We start from the raw sequence: 23,936 nt of genomic DNA, 5'->3' as shown, positions 1-23,936 counted from the left end.
GTATGCTCAAATTTATACATAGTTTGGGCTACCTTTTTTTTTCTTGTCCTTTAAAAAAGTGCTGTTTCTTTTTACAATGTATACATTTATCAAATCATCACAGTTGTACACCTTAAATATATACAGTTTTGTCAATTTTACCTCAAACTGGAAAAAAAAATGCTGTATTCATTTTCTAGTCAGACTGAAACCTTCATTAAAGAAAGCGTCTTTAATTTTAGACCTGGAGAAGCCATTGAGATACTTTCTCTTGACTCCATTCAGTGTTTTCCCTACTACTGCCACCGGAATATTTTTCTTAGAATGTTTATTTAAAGCATGAATAGAGGTGTTCAATAAATTTGACTCATCAATGTTTTGTTTGAAAATTATTTCCTAGAGCTTTGATCAGACATTAATTTTATTTTTTCATTGAATTACAGTTGATTTACAATGCTGTGCCAATCTCTGCTGTACAGCAAAGTGACTCAGTTATACACATAGAGACATCCTTTTTTTAATATTCTTTTCCATTATAGTTTATCAAGGATGTTGAATATAGTTCCCTGTGCTATACCACAGGACCTTGTTATTTACCCAGACATTTAAATTCAACAATCTGGGCCCTGGCTTTGTCTGGGTCCTTGCTCAGCACAAGTGGAAATGTTTAAGATCATCCCTAGTAATAGATCACAACTGTATTTAAGATGTGAGCCAGTAAATTCCCTTTTATCAAATGACACACAAAGTCCAATGTCCGGTTTAAAAGATCCAGGTAACAGAATGGAAACTAAATTCCTATTTAAAATGTAAATCTCCTCAAAGCTTGATTCGTTATAAAGCCTGTGATTATTCATTCAGCCTTACAGCTTTCTTACTTGAGGAAGGAAGAAATTTACTGAGGGATCAGTTTTCTCCTCAGGCATGCCTGCTGTTCATTCAAATCTTACGGACTTTCCCTTCATTTAAAAAAAAAATCCTGGATTTCTACAACATCGAATTTTGTTTCATACCACAGTGTATTTTCATTCACTTTATACTATACTTCTTAAGACTCTTCTCCCATTTCTGAGCACATCACACAATGTGCTCAGACCTAGGAGATCTCTTAAGGAAAAAAATTTTCGGTATATTCACACCAATTTGCCTTTCCATTACAGTCTACACAATAAGTAGCATGGAAAATGATAATCCTTTTTTTGGTGGGGGGGTAACTTATAAAGACAAAATCACAGTCAACATTTTAAAAAAATGATAGCATTCGTTTACTGACTTCGGTTCTTTTCTTTTTTATTTTGGCCATGCCAGATCTTAGCTCCCCGACCAGGGATCGAACCTGAACCCCCCAACAGTGGAAGCTCAGAGTCCTAACCACTGGACTGCCAGGGAACTCCCCTGACTTTAGTTCTTAAAAAAACTTCCATAGCAGATACTTTTCCTAGTCATTTGCAGAATTTCTAACATTTCTTTGATCATTAACCCCTAATAGGATAGGATGACTCTTTAAAATCCCTCAGATTCTATGCTAAGAACCTTGTTCAGTGAACAGGCTAAGAAATAAAAAATTGCTTGACAGGAAATAATTATCTCATTTCACCATTCTCATAAATTTAAGTAACTGATTGAAAATCATGTCTTCTATTAACTATGACCCAAGTCTAGAGATGTTTTTTTCTCAGCAGTCAACAACTATCCTGAACTTTTCTGCCGGGACAGTCAGACATCAGAGTCCATGAGAAACATATTTACTCCTTTCCAGGGCCAGTCTTGATAAATCAAATTTGTGCTGATTTAAGTTACATCTGCTTCTGGAGTCTAGAATCTTTGATATTGTAGAAAAAGAAGATTGTATCATTGGAATGCAAACTTCAGAAAGCAATTTAAAAATCAGTGGCACTAAGCAAACATTCAAATTCAATGTCAAAGGCCATGAATGAGAAGACTGGGAAATACTGACTTGATTAACTTGATAAGGAAAGGAAGAGGCTAGCATTTCTTGAATGCCTATATATGATATTTTCCCTCATCTTCCCTCTAATATGAAGTAATTGGATTAAAATTTTATGGGTGCTCCATAATAGAAGCTCAAGTCCTAAGAAATCTTCCAGGATTTAAAAAAAAAAAAAAAAAATTAACCCCCAAGAGTAGTTTGAAAAACAACAAAAATCCCTGCTCGAATCTCACATACCTCATCTTCTAAATTAAAATCCATGTAGAGTTCCACATACCAGCTAGCTACCAGAAAGAATATAAAGTTAGGTGTATATAAGAGAGAACTAAAAGCCTGGGAATATTTCCAGAGGGGTGGTAAATAAAGGCATTCCTATTCACAACGGTTGGACAAACACTGTAGGTACATTAAGCTCCACCACTGAACCCTATCAATATTAGAGTTAGAAGAGCAATTAGAAATTATGAGAAAAATGGAACTAAACAGATTGACTTTCTCAAAGGTATTCAGAGAGGGGAGAATCCTGGTCTCCTGGCTTCCAATTCAATGCCTTTTCTCTACAATATAGCTGCTGTTATTTTTCAAGCAACTCTTCCATTTTCAGTCAGATGTCATTTCAACGGACAAAAAAATTACTTAAGTGAGCACACACGGGTATTTTTAGTGGATGCTGACAGCTGCACAGGAGTCTTTCTCAAGCTCTCTTCCCCATCCCCAGCACGCTTCTAAGACTCAAAGCACAGCACTGCTCCTGCTACAGAAGCCACCAAAGTTTCTCTTCCAAGTGGTCTTTTGTACCCCTGGGGCACTCTTCCCTCTCATCTCCCTCGTTTTCGTTTTTAAACCACTCCTTTCTTCCCACAACATACAAAATAAGAGCTCTTTCAAATCATTTTAATAACCTGGCAGTGATTCAAAGTATGCAAAGAAGATTCAAACATCTTCCCTTTAAAGGGGATGCTACCATGATGGCCTCACCACAAGCATAATCAAAGGCAAGAATGAGACCGGATGCAAGGAGCAAGGGTCGTAGCAAGACTTCAAGGCTCACAGATGGAAAAGCTTGGTTTCAGAAAGTCTCCTGAGGGCTAGCAGGCGGCAGAAGAGACGTGAAATTTCAAGAGATCCTCAGAGGACGGGGCGCGGTTGCTGGGTCATGAGCACCTTGAAGCGTTTCTTGATGGTGACTCGGTGTCGAGAGTATTTGTCGTCTGGGGAGAACCGAGCAGGGTGGGCCGAGCAGGTCTGCTGTCCCATAGGGTCAAGCTTCTGCTCGAGGAGGAAAGAGAGAACATAATCTCAGTACTGGAGTCGTGGGAAAACCCAATCACTGGCGTCGTGAGGGAAATGGAGGCTGGGATGGGGAGGAGGCCGCGCGAAAAGGGTAAACATGAAGACAGGAGCCGCGACTGCTCAGATCAAGAAGCCACACACTCCTGCCTCTACCACGCCTGGCTTCTGGGCTTTCCGGTCCCCCCACCCACCTCGGCAACTGACGGGCTCGTCTCGACCGTTCCTCCCAACGACATTTCTCGCCATGTCCATATACAACCTGTTTCCTCCTCTCACCTTCAGCGTGTAGACCCGGTCTCCTTCCTCGTTGAGGTAATACTGGAGAAACATGACCACACAGAAGCGTGAGCTTCTCATTCAGTTTGCAGCGCTTCTTAACTGAAGGCCTCACGTGTCAATTTCCTTCCGGGATAGCCGGGAAGTCTCGCTCTCAAAGCGCGCCGGGAAATGTAGTCCAGTTTATGCCTTTCTCCAGCAGGCCAGAATGGGGGCGCACTAGCGCAGGAGTTGGCCGGTTGCAACCCAGTCGCAACCTTGCGGGCGGGCGTTCTAAGACACGTGGAGTGTGCCCACTGTGTGCCAGACACTTCTAGGCATTGGAGGGGGGTGGGGATGGACACAGATTGAACATTAATGAATAGAATCTTGTCTTTATCTCAAAATTCACACCCATTTCAGAGGCAATGGGTTTCTAGCACCTGGAGAAACCGGGACTCCAGGATCCAGAGCCCCTTTTACCTCAGGGAAGAAAGAAGAAGCGTTTCTTCCCTCCCCGATTTTACATCCGGTTCCCTCGCCCTATTTCAAAGTATTGGCGGCAAAGAGTGCATGATGGGTATTCAATATTCTGTACGAAGAAAGCGTGAAGTTATTTTGTGAAACTCGTGAAATATGTTTTAGTGGTCGACCCAGGATTCAAACTCAGGTCTCTACCACAAATTCAACGTTCTTTCTTATAGTGGTGAGTAGCTAATAATAGCGTAATAAGATGCACCTCCTAGAGGTATTGCGAATTTTTAAAAGAACGTACAATTTCTCCTTATAGGACTCTAGTTTAAAGAAATGAAAATTGGAACCCAGATATCATTAGAAAGGTGATCATTGCCGTACTATTTATAACGGCAGAAACATTGTAACATATATTAATTTTATTAACAGAAAAACCGGAAAGCTTTTTTTTTTTTTAAGCGTATAGCTTCTGTTTACTTGTAGTTGCATAAAATACCTCTGCAAGGATTCAGAAGAAATCTGGTTTCCTCTGGGATAAAGAACTCGGTTCCAGAGGAAAGGCGTGGAGGGAGACTTGCTGTGTATGCCATTTTGCGTAGTTTGACTTTTTAACCGTGCTGATGTATTATTACCCGTTTAAAAAATTAAAATTATTGGGCTTCCTTGGTGGCGCCGTGGTTGAGAGTCCGCCTGCCGATGCAGGGGATGCCGGTTCGTGCCCCGGTCCGGAAAGATCCCTCATGTCGCGGAGCGGCTGGGCCTGTAAGCCATGGCCGCTGAGCTTGCGCGTCCGGAGCCATGTGCTCCGCAATGGGAGAGGCCACAACAGTGAGAGGCCCGCGTAACACCGCCCCCCCCAAAAAATTAAAATTATTTAACAAAAATTTAAAACAACAAAAATAATTTAACAGACGAAAAGAAGGACATTTTGGTCTTGAAATTTTAGGCTGAATGGCAGTTTTTGATAGAGTGGGGGAGGCTTTTCAGCCAAGGGTAAGGCTAAGCCTTCTGTGGACTGCAGAGCTCATGGTAGTGGTTTATTTGGGAACTGCAGGACAGCTTTCCAAGGAAATGATATGCATACAGTAATTCAACACCCTTGATCTTCTGAGACAACCCTAATTTCAAGCATTCTGTTCCCTTGATCCTTAAATATACAGACTAGGTACTCTGAATTTGGTTTAGAAAATACAGCCAACATTGAATTGTCAAGAGTTCGCCACAACCTGCTATTAATAGGAAGTCAGGTACCAGAACTGGGTGTAATTGAAAGGCACAAAACTAGATATATTGGTAAAGAATTGTATAGGGAACAGGGATGTAAAACTGTGCGGTTGGGAATCTGAGAAAGAATTTGCAAGTTGTCCTAAAGAGATACACAACAATTGGGTTGCCATACTCTGGTTTGGAGGGAATTCCTGGTTACTGCCTACATACCAGAGCCCTTCATGGAATATCTCCCTAACCTCACCCTATATTCCCCCTCCCCTACCCCACTGCAGAATGCCTTGAATCCTAGATTCTAGTTCTGTTTTGATCTGATCTTTACCCTCCCTTCCTTGGATCCTTGTGTATCTGCTGGAGCCAGGTTACTCTCTGGGTCCTGTACCTGACTGTCTCATTCTGGAGGCTTCCAGATAGCCGCGGTTAGTGCCCAAACCTGAGAGGATGTCTTCAGATGGAGGTGAGTCTGCAGGTGGGGGGAAGGTCCCTGCCACCTGCTCCCCCCTTGGAGATTCAAAACTTGACACTTTACGTGGGGACCAGCTCTCTGGGCTGACCTCGAGGGATGTGAGAACACTAGACCCCGTCAAAGGCATCACACTTGGGGAGGCTGGGGAAGGAGATCGTGCCATTAGGACTATGGGTTGGGGAAGGAAGAGGGCCTCCTGGATGGCAGATCAAAGTGCCTCAGAGGAAAGTGCTGAGTAGATAGAAGGGATGGTAGTTAGCAACTTACTTCTCTGGAAGAGGGATTCCTTCAACATGTGTTTGTGTGGCACGGGCAGGGGTGTGTGGTACAAGGGACACAGAGGGTTTCAAAGGGAAGACCCAAGTTCTGGTGTTTTCTTTAGGCAATTGGAGGCTGCTCTAGAATTTTGCCCTGAGAGAACTGAGCTGGGGCTGCTCTCGCTCTTATTGGGTGGGGGGGAGTGGAAGCCTTGGCTAGAAAACTCTTCAGTGGGGTCATCTGTTGCCAAGTCTGTAGAGAAATGTCCTCTCGGAAGGTAGACCAGAAGGTGCTGTAAGTGCCTCTGCTTAGAGCCTCTTGGCTCCTTGCAACCCCAGCGAGGGCTTCTCTTCTAGTTCAGGGAGCAGTTTTCCTTGCTTTCCCAGGGCCAGGGGAAGTGGGTCACTCCAGCAGGGATGAGAACTGGGGCTTCCCTGAGATGCTGTGTCTTTCTACCTTTTGTGGAACTCAGGCCTTCAGACCCATTTCACTGTGTTCCATACTTCCGGGAGTATTCCTGGCCCTCTGCTCTGTGGTTGAGGTGAAGGGTTTGCTCGTATTCCATGTCTCCTTCATGAACAGGAAGCAGTGGAAGCTGAATATTGTTAGTTTGCCAGTGGAATATACTTTATAAGAGGGGGAGGAGAGTAGCATGAAATTAGGCAGATGATCTTCTACTACTATTATTAAAAGTCCTGGGCTTCCCTGGTGGCACAGTGGTTGAGAGTCTGCCTGCTGATGCAGGGTACACGGGTTCGAGCCCTGGTCTGGGAGGATCCCACATGCCGCGGAGCGGCTAGGCCCATGAGCCACAACTACTGAGTCTGCGCATCTGGAGCCTGTGCTCCGCAACAAGAGAGGCCGCGATAGTGAGAGGCCCATGCACCGCGATGAAGAGTGGCCCCCGCTTGCCACAACTAGAGAAAGCCCTGGCACAGAATTGAAGACCCAACACAGCAAAAATAAATAAATTAATTAATTAATAAACTCCTACCCCCAACATCTTAAAACATAAAAAATAAAAATAAAAAAAAGTCCTAGGAGACACACATCCTGATTAATTAAGTACACGTTTTATGTATTTATCCCTGGTGTCTTTGACTAGAGTCCACATAGCCCCTGAACTGTGTTTCAGACTTCATTGTCAGTGCCTTGTTCAAAAGTGGACCCTAAATTTCTGATATTAGGTGTTCCAAGCAGAAGGATCACAGATAACGTTTTAATAGGTCCCGCATCTCCTTAAAGCTCTGGAAACCTCCTCCCCACACCGCCTTCCCCTTACCCATTTCCTGGCTCTTATCTCTAGTCATTCCTGGCTGTTATGTAACAAAATTCCTGGGAACAAAACATCTAATGCACACACACACCCTTCCTGGGAACAGTGCTTCTGTGCCTGGTGGCAGGGACCACAGAGCAGCTGGGAGCAGAATCCAGGTGGTGTGAGGGTGTTTGGAATGTACCCGTATGCTGGGTGGCATGTGTTATGGGGTATGAACTTGTGGGCCCAAGGGTCCTTGCAGCTTGCTTCCCTAGCGCACTAATTCTCAGCAGGGAGTAAGGGACATCAGAAATACTTGGGGGACATTTGCAAACTATACATGTCCCCCCTCCCTCACCTGTTGGGAATCAGGGCTCTGATTCTTCAGGGACTAGGGTGGAACTCAGATGACCTAGCTTCTGGTCTCCTCTTCTCCTACTCCAGCCCCTTGTTTTCTTTGTCTCTGCAGCGTCTCCATTGCCAGGACCCGACATGACCATGAAACCGGGCGCTGCCCTGTCTCCTTTCACTGCACTTCCCTTCCCCCAGCCTGGTCCTGGACCACCAGACCAACCACCCTGGGGGCCGCCCTCGCAGCACCCTGTGCCTTCGGCACTCTCTCCAGGCAACCCTCTGGTGCTCTCTGCATTCCCCAGCCCGTTGTTGGTGACAGGGGATGGGGGCCCTGGCCCCAGTGGAGCTGGAGCTGGCAAGGTCACTGTCAAAGTCAAGACAGAAGGAGGGCCAGCTGAGCCCTCCCAAACTCAGAACTTTATCCTAACTCAGGCCGCCCTCAATTGGACTGCCTCAGGTGCTCCCTTCGGGGGCCCTGAGAGTCCTGCCCCCAGATTCCTGACAGCCTCTAATGTGAAGACCCTTCTGCCCCTGAAAGCAGTTGGGGTGAGCCAGGAGGGCCTCCCAGGCCTTCCTACTCAGGCTCCATTACCAGCTGCCCAACTGGCCCCCATCGTGCCCCCGGAAAAGGCTTCGCCAGGGCCGCATGGGGCAACTGGGGAAGGAGGTCCTGCGGCTGCCCGATCCAAGCCCTCACTGGATGACCTCTCTTATACGTCCAAGGGTGTTTATGAGAATTTCCAATGCTGGCAGTGCTACAGAGCGTTGGCAAGGAGGCACTTATCCCAAAGTCCTGATGCAGAGGCGCTTTCCTGCTTTCTTATGTAAGTGGAGAGACCTGAGATTCATTATTCTAGAGGCTTTTAAATAAGGAGGATTTGGGGATGGACAAAAGAGGTTAGGCTATTTAGGAATACTTGAGGGCAGGTGATGAGGGTGCTGGAGATGCTATGATAATAATGACGACGACGGCAACAACGATAACAAGCCTCTTTACCCACGTGCCAGATGATAACGAGCTTTCAGGTGTCTTCTCTCAAGTGATCTTCACAACCCTGTGAGTTCAGGCAGGCATTTTTATGGTCATCCTCATTTATGGATGAGAAGACAGAAGCTCAGAGCAGTGATTGGAACTTGGGCCTCTGATACCGAGTGCCAGGCCCCTCCCGTTCTATTTTACTACCTTTTGACGTGGAGTTGAGCTGTCCAAACCGACCAGGATGAGGAGTGCTGGGAGGGGAGAACAGTGCGCAGCCGGGCTGAGGAGCTTGTGTGCCACCCTCTCTACCACCCCACGTTTTTTTGTTTTTGTTGTTTTGGCCACGCTTCGCGGCTTGCGGGATCTTATTTTCTCAACCAGGGATCGAACCCGGGCCCATGGCAGTGAAAGCACCGAGTCCTAACCACTGGACTGCCAGAGAATTCCCCACACTGCCCCCTGTTTTATTCAGGAGAATTCAAGTTGAAATAGGGAGATGGTAGAGCTTGCTTAGTGGTCGAGGACCAAGGCCCCACCACTCACTAGACTTGTCATCCTGGGCCCCGGCATTTACTATCTTTGCCCTCAGTTTTCTCATCTAGAAAGGGGATGATGATACCCACCTCAGAGGGTTGCTGAAGAGATGAAATGAGTTGATGTATGTGAAGTGCTCAGCAGAGCGCCTGGCACAGAGAATGCTTCATTAAATGGCAGCTGCTATTGTTATTATTAAAAGGCAATCTAGAAGAGGAGAAGAGCTCACAAAGGGCCAAAATGTCTGTGTGAGTGGATGCTTGGCCTGGGAGCCCAGGGTCATAGGCTGTTATGTTTATAAAGCAAAGTCATTGACCATCTGGGGAATTTTCTTCCCACCAAGACCCTCCGTCTCTCTCGACTGCATTGTACTCCCAGCATTCTGTGTAAACCACCGTAGAACGCACGCCACATCTTACTGGACTTAAAAAAAAGCAACTGTACCTGTTGTTCCTCCGGTGGCTGAACCCCTATAGGAATCCCCCCTTCCATCCTGACTCTGGAGTGAATAAATCAAAAGGCTCCCCCAAAGTCCTTGGTGTAGATCACCGTACCGACTTCCCGCTTTCTGCAGACAGCTCTGGGTTCTCTCTTGGAGGCTGGCAGGCTGAATTTCTAACTCCTGGCCTATTTCTGTTCTCCACGTTCAGGGGCTCTGGGCAGGGTCTCCCCCAAAGTGCGGTCCAGACCCTCTGCCACAGTCACCCGGGAGGCTGGTAAGACGCTCAGAACTGGGATTCTGGGGCGCTGGAATCCATGGTTATAACAAGCTTCCCCAGGTGATTCTACACAATAATGATTGAGGACTCATGGGAAGTCAGAAAGGCAAAAATGCATCATAAAGAGCTCAAAGAGTATTGATATTTGCCTGTGACGGGTATCCCGGAGGTAAAAAAACACTTAAAAACCAACAAATAAAAACACCACACAGCCTTTAATTAGATTCATTTGGGTTAGGGAGTGCCTTTTTAAAAATGTAAGAGCCATTGGGCAGGGTTCAGCCTACTTTACAATGAATCCCACTAATTGAGTAACATGAGTGCTTTCTTCCTCGTGTTCTGTTGAGGACAGCACTGTGAGAATTCAGGGTAGTTGATTTTAAAGGGTGGGGAGACGAACCGTCTGATTTTGTGCGAGGTTTGTAAATTTCAGTGGGAAGAAAGGCCAGTGTGGTGAATGGATGGATGTGAGGTTGGGGGTCTGGGATCTAATCAGCAGTGGGATATGACAGGGACCGTGGGGCATGTTTGATCTGATGAGGGGCCGGGGGTGTGCACTGAGGTGGGTGTCAGGGCAGGTGGGAGGGGGGGTACACTTGTAGACTGTGACTGACCCAATGGGGGTTTTAGCCCAGTGCTTCGTTCCCCGGCCCGGCGGAAGCCCACTATGACCGTGGAGGAGGGACTGCCAAGGGCTGTGCAGGAGTGGGAACATACCAGCAACTTTGACCGGATGATCTTTTATGAGATGGCAGAAAAGTGAGTCCCACCAACCCTCATCCTCCCCAGGGGGGCTGTGTGGCTGAGGGGTGGGAGCAGGTAAGAGAGGCTTGGGTCTGGGCTGTGGATGGTTACTATAAGGGATGCTGGAGGAGAGGTGTAGACTAGCATAAGGTCTCCTGGATCCTCACTGCTTCTTCCACCATCTTGACTCTTGGGCTTTTCTATCCTATCTCCTCTTGGAAGCTCTCCCTTCTCCAGACCTTGAGTTGTATAGGGGCCTTGATATTGAAGCTCTTAGGATGGAATTGGAGCCCGGTTGGTGTCAAAAGTCCATGCTGAAGGGACCCTAGCAATGAGGAGGTAAGCTCTACTAGGCAGGTTCTTTCCTGTCTCACAGACCAGGTAGCAAGTGACTACTGATGCAGACCTTGGGGCCACCACTCCTCTGGAAATAGTTTAGCCCGTCCTCTTAGGGAGGGGCTGGTTCTTGAAGAGGTTTGTCAGGGCAAGGTCCTGGATACCCAGAGTGGTCTTCTGGCTCATATCCCCCATTTCTCCATGATAATCTCCTCGGTTAAAAAAGTAACTCAGGAAAATGAACCCTTCCCTCCAAGCTTAACTATCACTTTCTCCCCCAAATCTGGACCCATACCTCCTAGATTTACCCTTCCAAGACCCCAGTCCCAGCCTCAGGACTCCTGGATCTCAGCGCTGCTTCCTGGTGGGAACCTGCCTTAAATTGCAACCCAGGCCCTGCTTTGGGATTTCAGGCATCCTTTATGGTTGTAGGCAGGGGCAGAGGAGGCCTTGAGGAGCGGCCCACGTGTGGGATCTTGCCAGGTTGTGGCATAGGCCTGACTGAATTCAACAAACCTGTATTAATCGCTGCTGTATACCCTCACCGATGCTGGGTGAGATAGCGTATGAAAAAGCCATGCATAGCTCTGTCCTGTGAAGCTTACAAGCTCTAGATTGTTTTCTTAACAAGCTTCCTAAGTGATGATTGCAGGTAGGGGGGCTATGTGGAGACCTTGTGAGTTTTCCCCAGAACTGTTATTCGGCCCTCTGTGAGTAGATACCCTGGGGTCTTGTGTCTGGGTTTCGAATGGATCTTGGTCTTCTCAGCACTGCCTGGGCCTTCGGCACCCTCTGCAGGTTCATGGAATTTGAGTCCACGGAGGAGATGCAGGTTCAGAACACACAGCTAATGAATGGGTCCCAGGGCGTGCCTCCTGAAGCCCCTCTGAAGCTTGATCCTCCAGGGACCCCAGCCCCCGAGGTTTGCCAGCAGGCAGGTAAGGCCGCCCAATTCCAACAGGAACCCTGGGCCAGAAGCTCAAAGGGAGGTGTGCAGAAACCAGTCACGGATCAGGGGAGGCATTGCCTGTGCTTCTACCAGTTTCCCTCCAGGCAGGGGCATTTGATGTTCCAAACAGGACATACATAGGAGACTGAGTTCTCAGGTTCCCTTTGTCCCAAACTAGGTATTGATCTTGGCTAAGTAAACCAACGACTCTCTCTCAGAGACTGTAATTGAGGCACGTGATACCTCATCCACCCAAGAAATGAGGGCTGGATCAGGGGGCTCTTTGGAGTTTCAGGGGTTCTGAGATTCCTCATCCAGATTCTCTCTCAGACCCTCCAGCTCCTAAATATCCTCCCCTGGCTGGTACTGTGTCAGGTCTGCCTGCTCCAGTCTGGAACCGTCTCAATGTGCCCAGGTTGCCGTTACAGATGCGGGTGAGAGGCAGAAGCCGAGGCCTTGGTGCCGCTTCCCATTTCTCCTTCCTGCTTCACCCCTCAGTGTACATTCCCAAGAAGGCAGCCTCCAAGGCGCGGGTGCCCCGCTGGCGGCAGCGCAAGACCCAGAGGCCTCCGGCTCCTGAGGCACTCAAGGAGATCCCACCAGAGGCGGTGAAGGAATATACCGACATCATGGAAGGGCTGGTGGCGAGCCACTTGGCCACCGAGGAGTCGGATGGAAAACAGGAAGAGGAAGAGCAGCAGCGGCAGGAGGAAGGGATGTATCCAGATATGGATCTCCTGAGTTACATCAATGAGCTGTGTTCTCAGGAGGCCTTTGTCTCCAAGGTGGGCTGGCCTGGGTGTCTGGTTTCTAGCAGATCCTGGGGTGGGAACTCCAGGGAATCAAAGATCTAGGGTTCTGCCCGAGGCAGTGGGCGACTCAACTGTCTTCCGTGCTGAGGAATATGTGTGCATGGGCGCACACACGTGGATGCGTGAAGCTGGTGTTTTCTAAAAGCCCAGGGAGAGGGTGGTGAGTAGGGAGGTGCATGGCTGCTTCTCTAGAGCCTCTTGGCTCCCGTTATCTCCTGTCAAGAACTCCCATCACTTTTCCTTCCATTTCCCCAGGTGGAGGCCGTCATTCACCCTCAATTTTTGGCAGATCTGCTGTCCCCAGAACAACAGAGGGATCCCTTGGCCTTAACTGAGGAGCTGGAACAAGAAGAAGGACTCGGTCTTGCCCAGGTAAACCTGGGAGGTAGAGAATATCAGAATGAGAGGCTCCCATGGCTTTACCTAACCCTGCACTGTCTTGGATGGTATGGCTCCTAGAGACAAACAGCTTCAGCAGTCAGCTTTGGGTGCAGAACAAGTAGGCAAGGGACCGTGGAAACAGGAAGCGTAAGGGCTCAAAGCATGGGAATAAGACCCAAGAAGGTAGAAAAGAAGAGCTGTGGTTATCTGGCTTTGAGGCCATTACTTAAGCCACTTGCTTGCGTTCCCTGCCCTGCCCAAGTATCATCTACTCAACACCCAGCCCGCCACCCCTTCTCACAACCACATATAGAACAATATCTGTCCATTTTCCTTCTAGCTGGTCCAGAAGCGACTCCTGCCCTTGGAAGAGGAGGAGGATGCAGAGGTACCTCCAAGCTGCAGTGGAGCTCTATTGGACTCACGTCCTTCTGTTTCTGATGAGGATGAAGATGGGGCTGGGCAGCCTCGGCCCTCACCTGGGCTTTGGATGGCTGGGGGCACCATCTGCCTTGGAAAGTCTGCTTCTCTGGGAAAGCGGGCAAGAGAAGTGCCTGCTGGGCAGGAGCAGGACTTAGATGGCCTGAGGGGGATGTGCAGGGATGGGAACACTCTGCCATCCCCCAGTGGCTGGGAGCTGCAGCTAGAACTTGCAGCTCCACAGGGAACGCCAGGGCCCTTGGGTATAGAGAGAAGAGGTTCTGGGAAGGTTACAAACCAGATAGCCCCACTTCAGGATGGCCACCTGGGAGGCGCTGAGTCCCCTGGGTGCTCCCTGGTGGGTGATAGGACTTCCGAGGCTCTGCCCCTTTGCTGGCAGGAAGGCCCCCAGTTCGAGATAGTTCTCAGTTTGGATGCTGGACTTGCAGAGCTGGCTCCTCTGCAAGGACAGGGGTCCGGAAAGCAGGCCCTGGGGCTGCAGACTGAACGACGGATAGGGGGTCTTGGAGTGGCTCCCCAGGAGACGGAGCCATTAGCAGTGCCCCAGGAAGGCTCTTCAGGGGCCATGTGGGGAGATGACAGAGGTCCTCCCACGGTTCAGCGTTCCGACCAGAACCCCTCCCCTAGAGCAGCTGGGGATAGGGGCGGGGACGGGACCTCCCTCAGTCCGGGAGTTTGCCTCAGCAGTGAGATGGATGCCGTAGGCTTGGAGATGCCCTTACAGATCGAGGAGGTCATAGAGAACTTCCAGGATTGGGAATGTGTCACTGAGCACCAGCAGGGCGGCCAGGCATTGGGCTCCAGAAGCAACATTTCTCTGGGTCCCGGAGAAAACACAGCACCTGGGGATGTGGGAAGCAGCATAGTTAGCTGTGGAGGCACAGATGCCACAGCTACCCTAGAAAAGAGAAACTACTGCAGCTCGTCAGGACCTCTGAGGGCCAACAGCCCGGCCTCAAGCCTTAAAGAAAATAGAGAGCAGAGCCCTGAGACTCTATGGGTTCCCAAGCATCTGTGGGTTGAAGGTTGCCCCCCGTTGCTAGAAAGAAGAATTGGTGCCTCTACACTGGGGGCTTCTGAAGAAACCCTCCTGCCTGCAAATCAAGGCAACAACCTTATCCTGGGGACCCAGGATACCTCCTCCTTCCCTGAGGCCAGCCCAGAGGCAGGGAGCGGAGGCAATTCCACTTCTCCCCTGGTGGAAGCCACAGATCAGGTCAACATACTAGATGTTAGGGATGCCGGTGGCCTCCAGCTAGGGGTCAGTAAGGATACCTGCCCACTAAGTTTTAATTCTTATGACCCCCAAGGTGAAGGCAGGGAGGATACTGATTTATCTGAGCCTAAAGACCTTGCTCCCTTACCAGGGGATCCAGAGTCTTACGCACATGGGACGCCCAAATCAACAGCTCCCCACCAGGGTCTTAGAAGCACTTCCCCTAGATTAGTTCTGAGAGAAGCCTCTCCTGTCAAAGAAACATGCAGCTCAGCAGATGGGGCCAAAGGCGAGGAGTGGGGGGACGAGGAGGATGAGGAATTCTCCAACTTTGCCCACCTCTTGGCCTCTAAACTTAGCCTCTCACCAAGGGGGCCTCCCCTCAGTTTTCGCCCTGCCTCAGGCCTGTTCTCCTCAGGGGGTCGGGGGGCCCAGAGAGCATCCCACTCCCTCGTTGCTGAGGCAAGAGGCCTCAGCCAGCCTCCGTATCCTGTTGCCAAGTCTGGGAAGCGAGCTCTAGTTGGCGGCCCAGCCCCTGCTGAAAAGAGGCCCTTCCAGGGAGCTGAACTTGGGGCACCTGGGAAGAAACCCCTGCCTCTGGGAGTGGTTCGGGCCGCACAGCCTCGTAAAAGAAGGCGTGATGGTTTCCTCACAGGTAGGAAGAAGAAACGACGTCGTACCCAGTAGGGGGCAGTGGGACCGTCCTGTCGCACCTGCCAGTCCCTGCAGCTGGGGGACCCAGAGTAGATCTCACCCTGGGGGCACAGCAACTGTTGTTCTCAGTCCTAAGTTGTTTTGTTGTTCTGCAAAAGTGGCAAGCGTGGGAAAGGGCTAGGCTAGAGGTGGTCCCCTTGGTGAGAGGTTGGGGGAAGTACCTTTGGAAGTTGTATGGGGAAAAAAAAACAAAAATAAAGATTTTGTTGTTGGAAAATGCTTTCAGTGTGCCCCTTTGTATCACGTCTTTGCTCTAGATGGGGTAAGATGCTGAAAAGAAGAAAGGAGGTGAGGGCGGCCTCGGATTTGATGGATCCAGGTGACTGTCCAGCCTCATCTAGGCCCCCTGACAAGCCCTGGCGCTGAGGGTCCCCCGTGATTACTTTATGCCTCCCTCATCAGAAGCCTGGATGTGGTGTTGGGAGGGCTTCTCTGGATATCCTACCAGTATCTGTTTCTCTTTAAAAAAGTCCACAGATGGAAAAGCCCTTCTTTTTAACCTGTCAGATTTCTGGGATAGGTATCTATTTTCTAAATCTAACTAATTTCCATAATTGTGCCTAGACACAGCACCTTCTTTGGGGTGGGGCCTTTTCTTCTTCCTTGAAAAGCAGCTGGACAGAAGGGACTTATATGTCCCCAATTCATCCTGTGGCAGAAACCCCCTGGGCTGCAGGCAGGACGGTTAGTTCCTAACACAGGTCTCTGTCCCTACTATGGCGGGTGGAAACCAATCTCAGTAGGATTATTAAACATGAAATGGTAATTAGCTATTTTTTAACCTCTAATGAGGACAGAACAAGAGGGAATAAGCTGAAAAGAGGTTTGTGAGGAGGCCCGTTAGAGGGTATGACAACAGGAGGGAGGATACGAGATCTGCATGCTCCGTCTGGAAGTGACGAGGACTCATCCAGCTGTGGCCAAGAGGACTGACCTTGAGAACCTCTGGGATCTTCCCATGGGCGGCCTGCAACAATGAGTCCCTTTCCTTCCCAGCTAATGATACCGCCAATGTGACTGAGCTTCATTTTTTTTTTTTTAAATAGATATAGATATATATTTATATATAAAATAGTTTCTTACAAAATAAGACCAAACGAACAAAAAATGAAAACCAACTTAAAAAAACCAACAACGATAACAAAAAGTCAAGCAGGACAGAGACGGGCTTGAGGCCCAGGGTTGGCCTCTGGCGCTGCCCTGAGTCTGTGGGCGGGTGCGAGCTGGGGAGGTCGAGGTGCTCAGTCGCCCTTCTGCTTGGGGGCCTGCATGGCCCCGTTGGCCAGAGCAGGGGCGCTGTCTGGGGAGGAGGCGTTTGGTGTCTGCGAGGGGCGCAGGTAGGTGCCGAAGAGCTTCCCGTGGAGCGGGTGGTGAACGGAGAAGTCCTGGAACTCACCTGCATGGCAAGAGCGAGACGGGAAAGTAAAGACCTGAAGAGGAGAGGAAGTGGTCCCCAACCCTCTTCTCAGAACTGGTATGTCCTGTTCCTCGCATCTCAGCCTCACTGTCTCAAATCCAAGTTGACATCCTCTGCCTCCCCAGCTGGTTCCTCCCAGCCTTGCCCCTCGGATGTCCTGTTCCCGCAGGCTGGCTGCCAGTCCTGTTCCCTCCCAGCCCAGTGCCGGTGGCGCTCCGAGTGCCCGCAAGGGGCCTGGGAGGCCATGACTCACAGAGGGAGAGGCCCTGGCGGGCTCCTGCCTGGCACAGCTCGGCGTGCAAGGTCCTGGCGGCAGGGTGGGGCGAGCCCAGCAGCAGGTGCAGGATGGTGCTGAAGCCGTCTTTGTACAGCAGGCGGCCGGGCCCCTCAGCTTGCTTCTCTTTCTCCTCGGCAAAGAGCTGGGAGGGAAAGGGACGCAAGACAAGCTCTCTCCTCGTGCCGTCGCCCCGCACTTCTGTCTGACAGGCTCCTCCTCTTCCAAGAGTGTGGAGCCCAGGCCTCCTGCCACCCCCACCCCACCCCGGGCCCTTTCTGAATATAATCGTCACGGCTGCTGCCTTCTTCCCGTTGCCAGTGAGGCCTCGGCAGAGACGCTGGGGCTCTGCGGTTCAGACAGTGTGGCCCTGGGACACCGAGCGCCTACCATCCGGAGGCACCTGGAGACGGCACACCGCACAGGCCTCCGGGCGGGGTGAGCACAGCCTCCACGTGCCTCCCACCCCAACGTCCTGATACCTCAAAGGCCAGGCGAGTCAGCTCCTCCAGGCTCCTGCCCCCATCCAGAGCTGCCAACGCAAGGGCCACATCTCGGAAGTCCACCAAACCCCTGGCATCCTGGAGGGTGGAAGATAAACCAGGGCGATGCAGGGACCAACCCCGTGTCCCCCTTCCTGCTCTGGGTCTCAGCTCCTCCCTCTTCTCGTCAGGCCTGGGGGTGACCCCTGCCTGTGTCCACTTCCCTCAGAACCGTGAGCCCTAAACTCTCCGGGATCTCGGACAGTCCTCTCGGGGCATGGGTTTGCCTGGTGACAAAGCTCTCCTATAAAGGGATCTCCTAGGAACGATGGAATCCCTCAGGTATGCTGAAGTTACCATCAAGTTTCTGATATACTATCAGGGCATTCTGGACCCCAAGCTGGAAAAACTGGTTCTCTTCTGACTTGGCCTATGTGGGAGAACGGGTCCAACAAACTAACAGGGGGCCACTGGCATAATTCCTTACCAAAAAACTCCCTGAGGATACCTGCTGTGTCAGATCTATGTGGGACTGGGGCACCTGGGTTTTGGTTCTGTTCTTCTACAGGCTATGATGGGAAGCTCCTTTCAGGGACTGTCTGCCCCAGTCCAAGGACTCAGCACACCTGGATCACTCTTTGTTCCCTGAGAGGATGTTGAGAACCATGGTCTGCATCTTAGGTCAAAAAGAAGTCCTTGGGACCACTGGGAGTTGTTCATAAATATTATGAACCTTCTGGGGTTATTATAATTGGACAAGACAACCTGGTTAAATCCCAGGAAATATACAGCTCACCAAGATTCTTGAGAAGGTTCAGGAATCCCCCAGAGAAGCTCTGGGATATGTTTTAAAAATCTGCCCAAGTATTACACATACTTCTGGGTCTCAAACCCCTAACTGTCTAACCTGTCCAATGTTTTCTCCTCTGTATGTCACCTTCCCACCTAACCCTCCCCCAGTGCCCCACAAGGTCATATGATCCCCATCTCTGCCGATCTCCAAAATGCCTCAGAAATTTATGGACCTCATTGACCATCATTTCTCCATTGTTCTTCCCCACAATGAGTAAAACATTGCTGTTCAATGCACTGGACACTCTCTATATAAAAAAATGAATCTCCCAGCAGACCTCAGAAGATGTCCATCGAACAATAGCTGTTAGAGCGTCCAGCCCAGACTCCATATTGGCCATCCACACGGCCCCTCAGATACTGTACTTAAATCTCGAGCATCCCAGCCCCTTTACCTGCTGGAAGTAGCTAAAGGCACCAGCCACCATCTGGGGGTCAGAGAGCTGTAGCTGCCTGGCAAACTCTTCCTGGCTGATCATTCGACTCCGGCCTGGCTCTGCCTCAGTGTCCACACAGCCAGGGGACAGCCTACAAGGGAATTGTCGAAGGTGCAGAGCTGACTCAGTTTCCTTCTGGACACATCACCCAGCAGGATCCTGGCCTCAGTGCGGGTACATGTGGTGTTTTTCTAAGATGTACTCTGACTCATAGTCCCCGGAGAGCCATTCCTACTTTTGTCACTGGGGTTATTACGTATCTTTCTTTTTTCCTCCTTCCTTTTACCCCATTATCTTTTAAAAAATTCCTCTGTCTTCCCACTTTTTCTTTTTTTCTTTTTAAAGACTCTTCTTCCTCCTACCCGTTCTCTTTTTTCTTCTTATTTTCTCTTGCCCATACCCTCATCTTCAAGGTCACTTACCCAGCCTTCCGAAGCACCCTTCCCAGTTCCCAGAGCTGCGGCTCCAAGGCCACCTTCAGCCGGCCAACCACAATCACCGGCAAGCTCCCTACAAACTCACACTCGGTGGCTGGAATGCCCAGGGCCCTACAGGATGAAGAGGGATGGAAAGCAGGGGAAATGAGGCAGAATACTCGCCTGTGGGTTCATTACTGATTCTGGCCTGCCGACTACAGGCCCTTTTGAGAGATCAGGCCCCTTTCACTCTCCCCTCCCCCACCTCAGCTGTCCAATAGCCCTTCCCCCTGCCCTAGCCGTTCCCCTCCCCACATGTGTGCCTCAAAACCCCAGCCCTCCTTCCCCTCCTGTGGTTCCTCTGCCCTGTATATCTGTTCTAGGAAATACCCTGTGGGACACTTACTGTGCCATAACCCTCTGGACGTTGTTGGCATAGAGGGTGGGGTCCCTGCTTTCCTCCCGGCTGGGGCGGTACACAGGGAGGAACTGAAACACACACACACAGACCTCTCATCAGGATCTCAAAGCTAGGGGTGACCACTTCCACCCTCTTTCCGCAAAGCTTCCGGGCTCAGCAGATGCCCACTCTCCCACCCCACCCACGGGGGTCATACCTCCACATCCACGATGCTGCAGGGCTGAGAGGCTGTGAGCCAGAGGACTTTGAGTCTAAGAGAAAAGAGACCTCAGAGGCTCGGCAATCTCTAACTATGGGCTCCCCGCACCCCAAGGATGGGAGTGGCAAAATACTGTCCACCGATATAAGAATAAACTACTAGCCATACAGTCAGCTGGATGAGTATACAGCCGGGAGGCAGAGGGGCCAGAAAGGCGACAGGATAAGAGAGAGAACGCTGCAGGTCTAGGCCAGGGGAAGAAGTGCAGGCGAGGGTTTTCAGTAACCGGCAGAGGAAAAGAGGCAAGCCGGGTGGTGTGGACCACCGAGCGAGAAAAGCTAGGAAAGTAAGTCAGAAGTCACTATGATTACAGCAGGAATGATTAGGTGGGACAGCTTAAAGGCACTCCCAGATTATAGCAGGAGATGGGAACAAAACAGAGGGACGGGGCATCCCCTTCGCTAGAGTTCTCTCAGTCCCAGGACGAAGAAGGGCTATTCACCTTGTCTGGAAGGTGAAAGATGCACCAGGAATTCTGTGGGACCCCACTTCCCACCCTCACCCCAAGAACACCACTACTCACACTCCAGGGCCCCTCCATGCCCAGCTGGTGGTATCCTATGTGGTAAGCAGAGGTGAGGGGAGAAAGGCATTATTTTTCTTCCCCGGAACTGGCCAATCCTTTTGGAGCAGAGGCCCTGACCCTGACCCTGACCCACCCCACATGCACATCCCATGGTGGCACTAGCGGTTTTCACTGATTCCCATTCAGGGTGGACTTGTGCTCCCCGTCCCCCCTCTCGAACTAAGACTCACCAGACTGTTGGGGTAGCGGATGAGGACAGGCTGCACAGGCACCCCCGCGATGAAGGCTCCTAGATCCCGTTTCCACCCCCACCCCCCAGGCAGAGGTTAGAGAATGGAGGTAGCTAGAGGGAGTGAAGTATAGGCATCTGGATCAGCTCTACAATGAGATCTGGGCTTGCTCCATTTCATTTATAATTTTCTCTGACTCATGGAGACTCTTCAGTGTCAGCTAGGAGGCTCCCCGTCTTCCTCCCACCGCCCCCCACCCCTCCACTTCTTGGGTTATTCCAGAGTCCCTCTCCAAATCCTGGGCTCCTTTTTCCTACAGCCCTACCATCCACTGCTGTTTTATTCACCTGGTTTGAATTTAAGCAAAGCCTTCTTGTTGGAACAGGTGCCCTCAGGAAAGAATAGTACCTGGGTAAAAAAAAAAAAAAAATCAAGAGACCAGAATGCGGTGGGTGGAAGGGGACGAGAGGAAAAAGAAGCCTCTTCAGGAGCACATAAAAGGCGAGGAAGTCTGAAGACCCTTTTACCCACCTGGGGCCACTTGCCTCCTGAGGTAGCCCGCCTTCGTACCTCCTCCACAACCCTGCGCCGAGAAGCCGGGTCATGCCTGGACACTAGGATGGCTTGGTTGAAGCGAAGAAGGGCTGGGATCCGGAGAGGATACAAGGAGTCACTTGGTTCTTCCCCAGGGGTAGTAACACCTGCAGCCTCCCCTTCCTCAACAGTAGGAGATGCTTCCCGGGTTATCTCTTTGCCCTGGGGACCCTCCTTTCCTGGTGTGTTATCCCTTTTAGGGAACTGACCAGAGCTCCCTGCTCTCTTCTAAGCACAGAGCTCAGAGTCGAAGAGGTTGCTTTTCACAAGTGGTGTTAATTTGCATTTCATTTGCCAGCATCAGGCAATATCCCTTCTAACTTCTCCCTCTCCCCTTGGGGCCAGTTCTCTCCAGAGTCTCTGATTCCTGTCTCCTTCTCCCAGAGTGGTCATCTCCCCTCTTCACTCCTCTTAATCTCTCACCTCCAATGACAGGAACAGAAAGGTTCTCAGCTCGAGACACAACCTTGGGCAGGTCACAGGGCAGCAGAACAATGGGGTCAAAGAACGTAGAGTGAGGGGCAGCAACCAGGACGGGAGCTTGAAGGCGGGAGGCCCGCTGGCCCCGAACTCGAATCCGGAGGAAACCAAGCAGGAAAAAGAGCAGGCGGCTAAGGCCCAGCACCCCATTGTGGCACACAGTCCTGCAAGGCAAGGCTGGGCATCAGTGGAGACCGTGATCCTGACCTTCACTCACCCCCAGGCTCAGACACCCAGGAAAGCAGGTGTCCTTCTTTTGCCCTCTATTACCTGGCAAAGGGGCTAAAGTCTCTGGTTACTTTGGGACATATCAGGGTGCAAAATTTAGAGTTGAGGTCCTGGGTACCAGGGACTGGGCCTGGCTGACTCATCTCACCTACCCAGGCTGGGCATCAGTGGAGACCGTGATCCTGACCTTCACTCACCCCCAGGCTCAGACACCCAGGAAAGCGGTGTCCTTCTTTTGCCCTCTATTACCTGGCAAAGGGGCTAAAGTCTCTGGTTACTTTGGGACATATCAGGGTGCAAAATTTAGAGTTGAGGTCCTGGGTACCAGGGACTGGGCCTGGCTGACTCATCTCACCTACCCAGGCTGGGCATCAGCGGAGACTGTGATTCTGACCTTCACTCACCCCCCAGGCTCAGACACCCAGGAAAGCAGGTGTCCTTCTTTTGCCCTCTATTACCTGGCAAAGGGGCTAAAGTCTCTGGTTACTTTGGGACATATCAGGGTGCAAAATTTAGAGTTGAGGTCCTGGGTACCAGGGACTGGGCCTGGCTGACTCATCTCACCTACCCAGGCTGGGCAGGAGAGCTTCGGAACCCTCCCTCCTCCTCTCCTTCAAGAGGGAGCAGAATGGATAGCAGGGAAGAGGAATGAGAAGCTGGGTCTCTGGGGGCTGGTTCCTCACTTACTTTCTCCATCCTGTAATCGGCTCCTGAAGCTGCTCCTCAGTAAGACCAGCTACTTGCAGCCAGGCAAAGGGCCAGAGGAGAAAGAGGACGATAAAGGCCAGAAGCACTCGGATGGGGGCCAGCAGTGCCCCCAGGAGGCAGAACTGCAGAGGGTGGGAGAGGAGGCCACTTCAGGGCTGAGATGCTCCCTCCAGCCTTCCCCTCTCCCACAAGGATGGACCCAGGAGCAGAGGGCCATCACCCCTGTATACCAGGAGACGAGTTGTGTGGGAACAGGAGATGGGACTGGAACCCAAGGTGCGATGAAGACACCAATGAGGGAAAGAGGATAAAAGATTAATGGGATCAGGGGCCTCACTTTCCCGTCTTTCAGCTGGTGCCCATCACACCAACAAAACTGAAAGACTGTTAAGAGGATTCAAGGATAACTAGTGTGAAAGCGCCCAGCACTGTGCTTGATGTAGGGTAGGCTAGAGATAGTTCCTCCTCCCACCACCACCTTCCATAAATAGCTCCTACGTCTAACAGAAACCAGGTGCATAGTTCTGTCCACTTCGGGTCTGGGAGGCAAAGGGGTGGGAAACACAGAGAGGTCTACTTTTCAGACCCAGGCCATTCTCTAGTTCTGCCCAGGAGCACTTCCCCAGTACTGGGGGAAAGGCGAGAAAAGAGATCGGCCCTACTCCACAGGGTAGGGGTTGCCAGGAGCCAGGGTGACTCCATGGGCTGCCCTGGGGAGAGTGCAGGTAAACAAACCGAGCCCCAGGAGCCGGCCTCAGGGGAGGTGAAGGCAACAGAAACCTCGGACACTCCCTTCTCATACCACTCCCCAACCTCCCCAGGCCGGCGCAGCCCTCCACTTCCTGTAGCCAACCCCCCTCTCCATCTCCCTCCCCCCACCCCAGCGGGAGGTGCTGCAGTGCATGGGGGGTGGGGTGGGTAGTGGAAAGGAGGGGTTGCTGGAAGAGCACGGGGGTTCAGGCTCCGGGCCCAGAAACCTCTTCCAAGTCAGAGCCTCCTAGAAGCACTCAGCACGCCCCTGCCCGCCCCCCCCCCCATCCGTGGCCTCTACCTCCATCCTAGCCCATCGGCCTCCGCAGGATGTAATCCGCAGTCTCCAGCGTCCTCCACCTCCCCTACCCCTGGCTCCCCTGCAATCCTCCATCCTCACCTAGTCAGTTCTCACACACCTTCAGCTTGTCTGTCGCCCAAGCCCGCGTCCTCCCCAGGACTCCTCGACCATCCCCTGCCGCCCCCACGTGCGCACCCCCTGACTCCCGCCCCGCTAGCCTC

General features: G+C 51.1%; 3 protein-coding genes across 3 annotated transcripts; 1 reads left to right on the top strand and 2 right to left on the bottom strand.

Annotated features, from left to right (window-relative positions):
* Nucleotides 1–2,808: 2,808 nt before the first annotated feature.
* Nucleotides 2,809–3,626, bottom strand: NOP10 (NOP10 ribonucleoprotein). The gene is made up of 2 exons (XM_024755789.1): nucleotides 3,500–3,626; nucleotides 2,809–3,199 (listed from the first exon to the last, which is right to left on the bottom strand). The coding sequence occupies exons 1-2, from the start codon at nucleotides 3,578–3,580 to the stop codon at nucleotides 3,059–3,061; spliced, it is 222 nt and encodes a 73-aa protein (XP_024611557.1). The 5' UTR covers nucleotides 3,581–3,626; the 3' UTR covers nucleotides 2,809–3,058.
* A 1,925-nt stretch (nucleotides 3,627–5,551) lies between these two features.
* On the top strand, nucleotides 5,552–15,313 carry NUTM1 (NUT midline carcinoma family member 1). The gene is made up of 7 exons (XM_024755792.1): nucleotides 5,552–5,636; nucleotides 7,631–8,339; nucleotides 10,378–10,506; nucleotides 11,626–11,765; nucleotides 12,275–12,561; nucleotides 12,844–12,960; nucleotides 13,310–15,313. The coding sequence occupies exons 1-7, from the start codon at nucleotides 5,621–5,623 to the stop codon at nucleotides 15,311–15,313; spliced, it is 3,402 nt and encodes a 1,133-aa protein (XP_024611560.1). The 5' UTR covers nucleotides 5,552–5,620.
* A 1,054-nt stretch (nucleotides 15,314–16,367) lies between these two features.
* LPCAT4 (lysophosphatidylcholine acyltransferase 4) lies at nucleotides 16,368–23,023 on the bottom strand (the record flags this gene model as incomplete). The annotated part of the gene is made up of 14 exons (XM_024755790.1): nucleotides 16,368–16,736; nucleotides 17,011–17,176; nucleotides 17,514–17,612; nucleotides 18,761–18,893; nucleotides 19,225–19,350; nucleotides 19,625–19,707; nucleotides 19,836–19,890; nucleotides 20,422–20,456; nucleotides 20,655–20,713; nucleotides 21,002–21,062; nucleotides 21,186–21,298; nucleotides 21,672–21,892; nucleotides 22,644–22,786; nucleotides 22,895–23,023. Coding segments are annotated over 14 exons (1,578 nt in total), but the record flags the coding sequence as incomplete, so codon positions are not given.
* Nucleotides 23,024–23,936: the final 913 nt, after the last annotated feature.

The sequence above is a fragment of the Neophocaena asiaeorientalis genome, unplaced genomic scaffold, assembly GCF_003031525.2.
Source record: "Neophocaena asiaeorientalis asiaeorientalis breed wild unplaced genomic scaffold, Neophocaena_asiaeorientalis_V1.1 scaffold945, whole genome shotgun sequence".
In the NCBI taxonomy this organism is placed as follows: domain Eukaryota; kingdom Metazoa; phylum Chordata; class Mammalia; order Artiodactyla; family Phocoenidae; genus Neophocaena; species Neophocaena asiaeorientalis.
The sequence above is the reverse complement of the archived record's forward strand: the minus strand, read 5'-3'. Positions and strand labels throughout refer to the sequence as shown.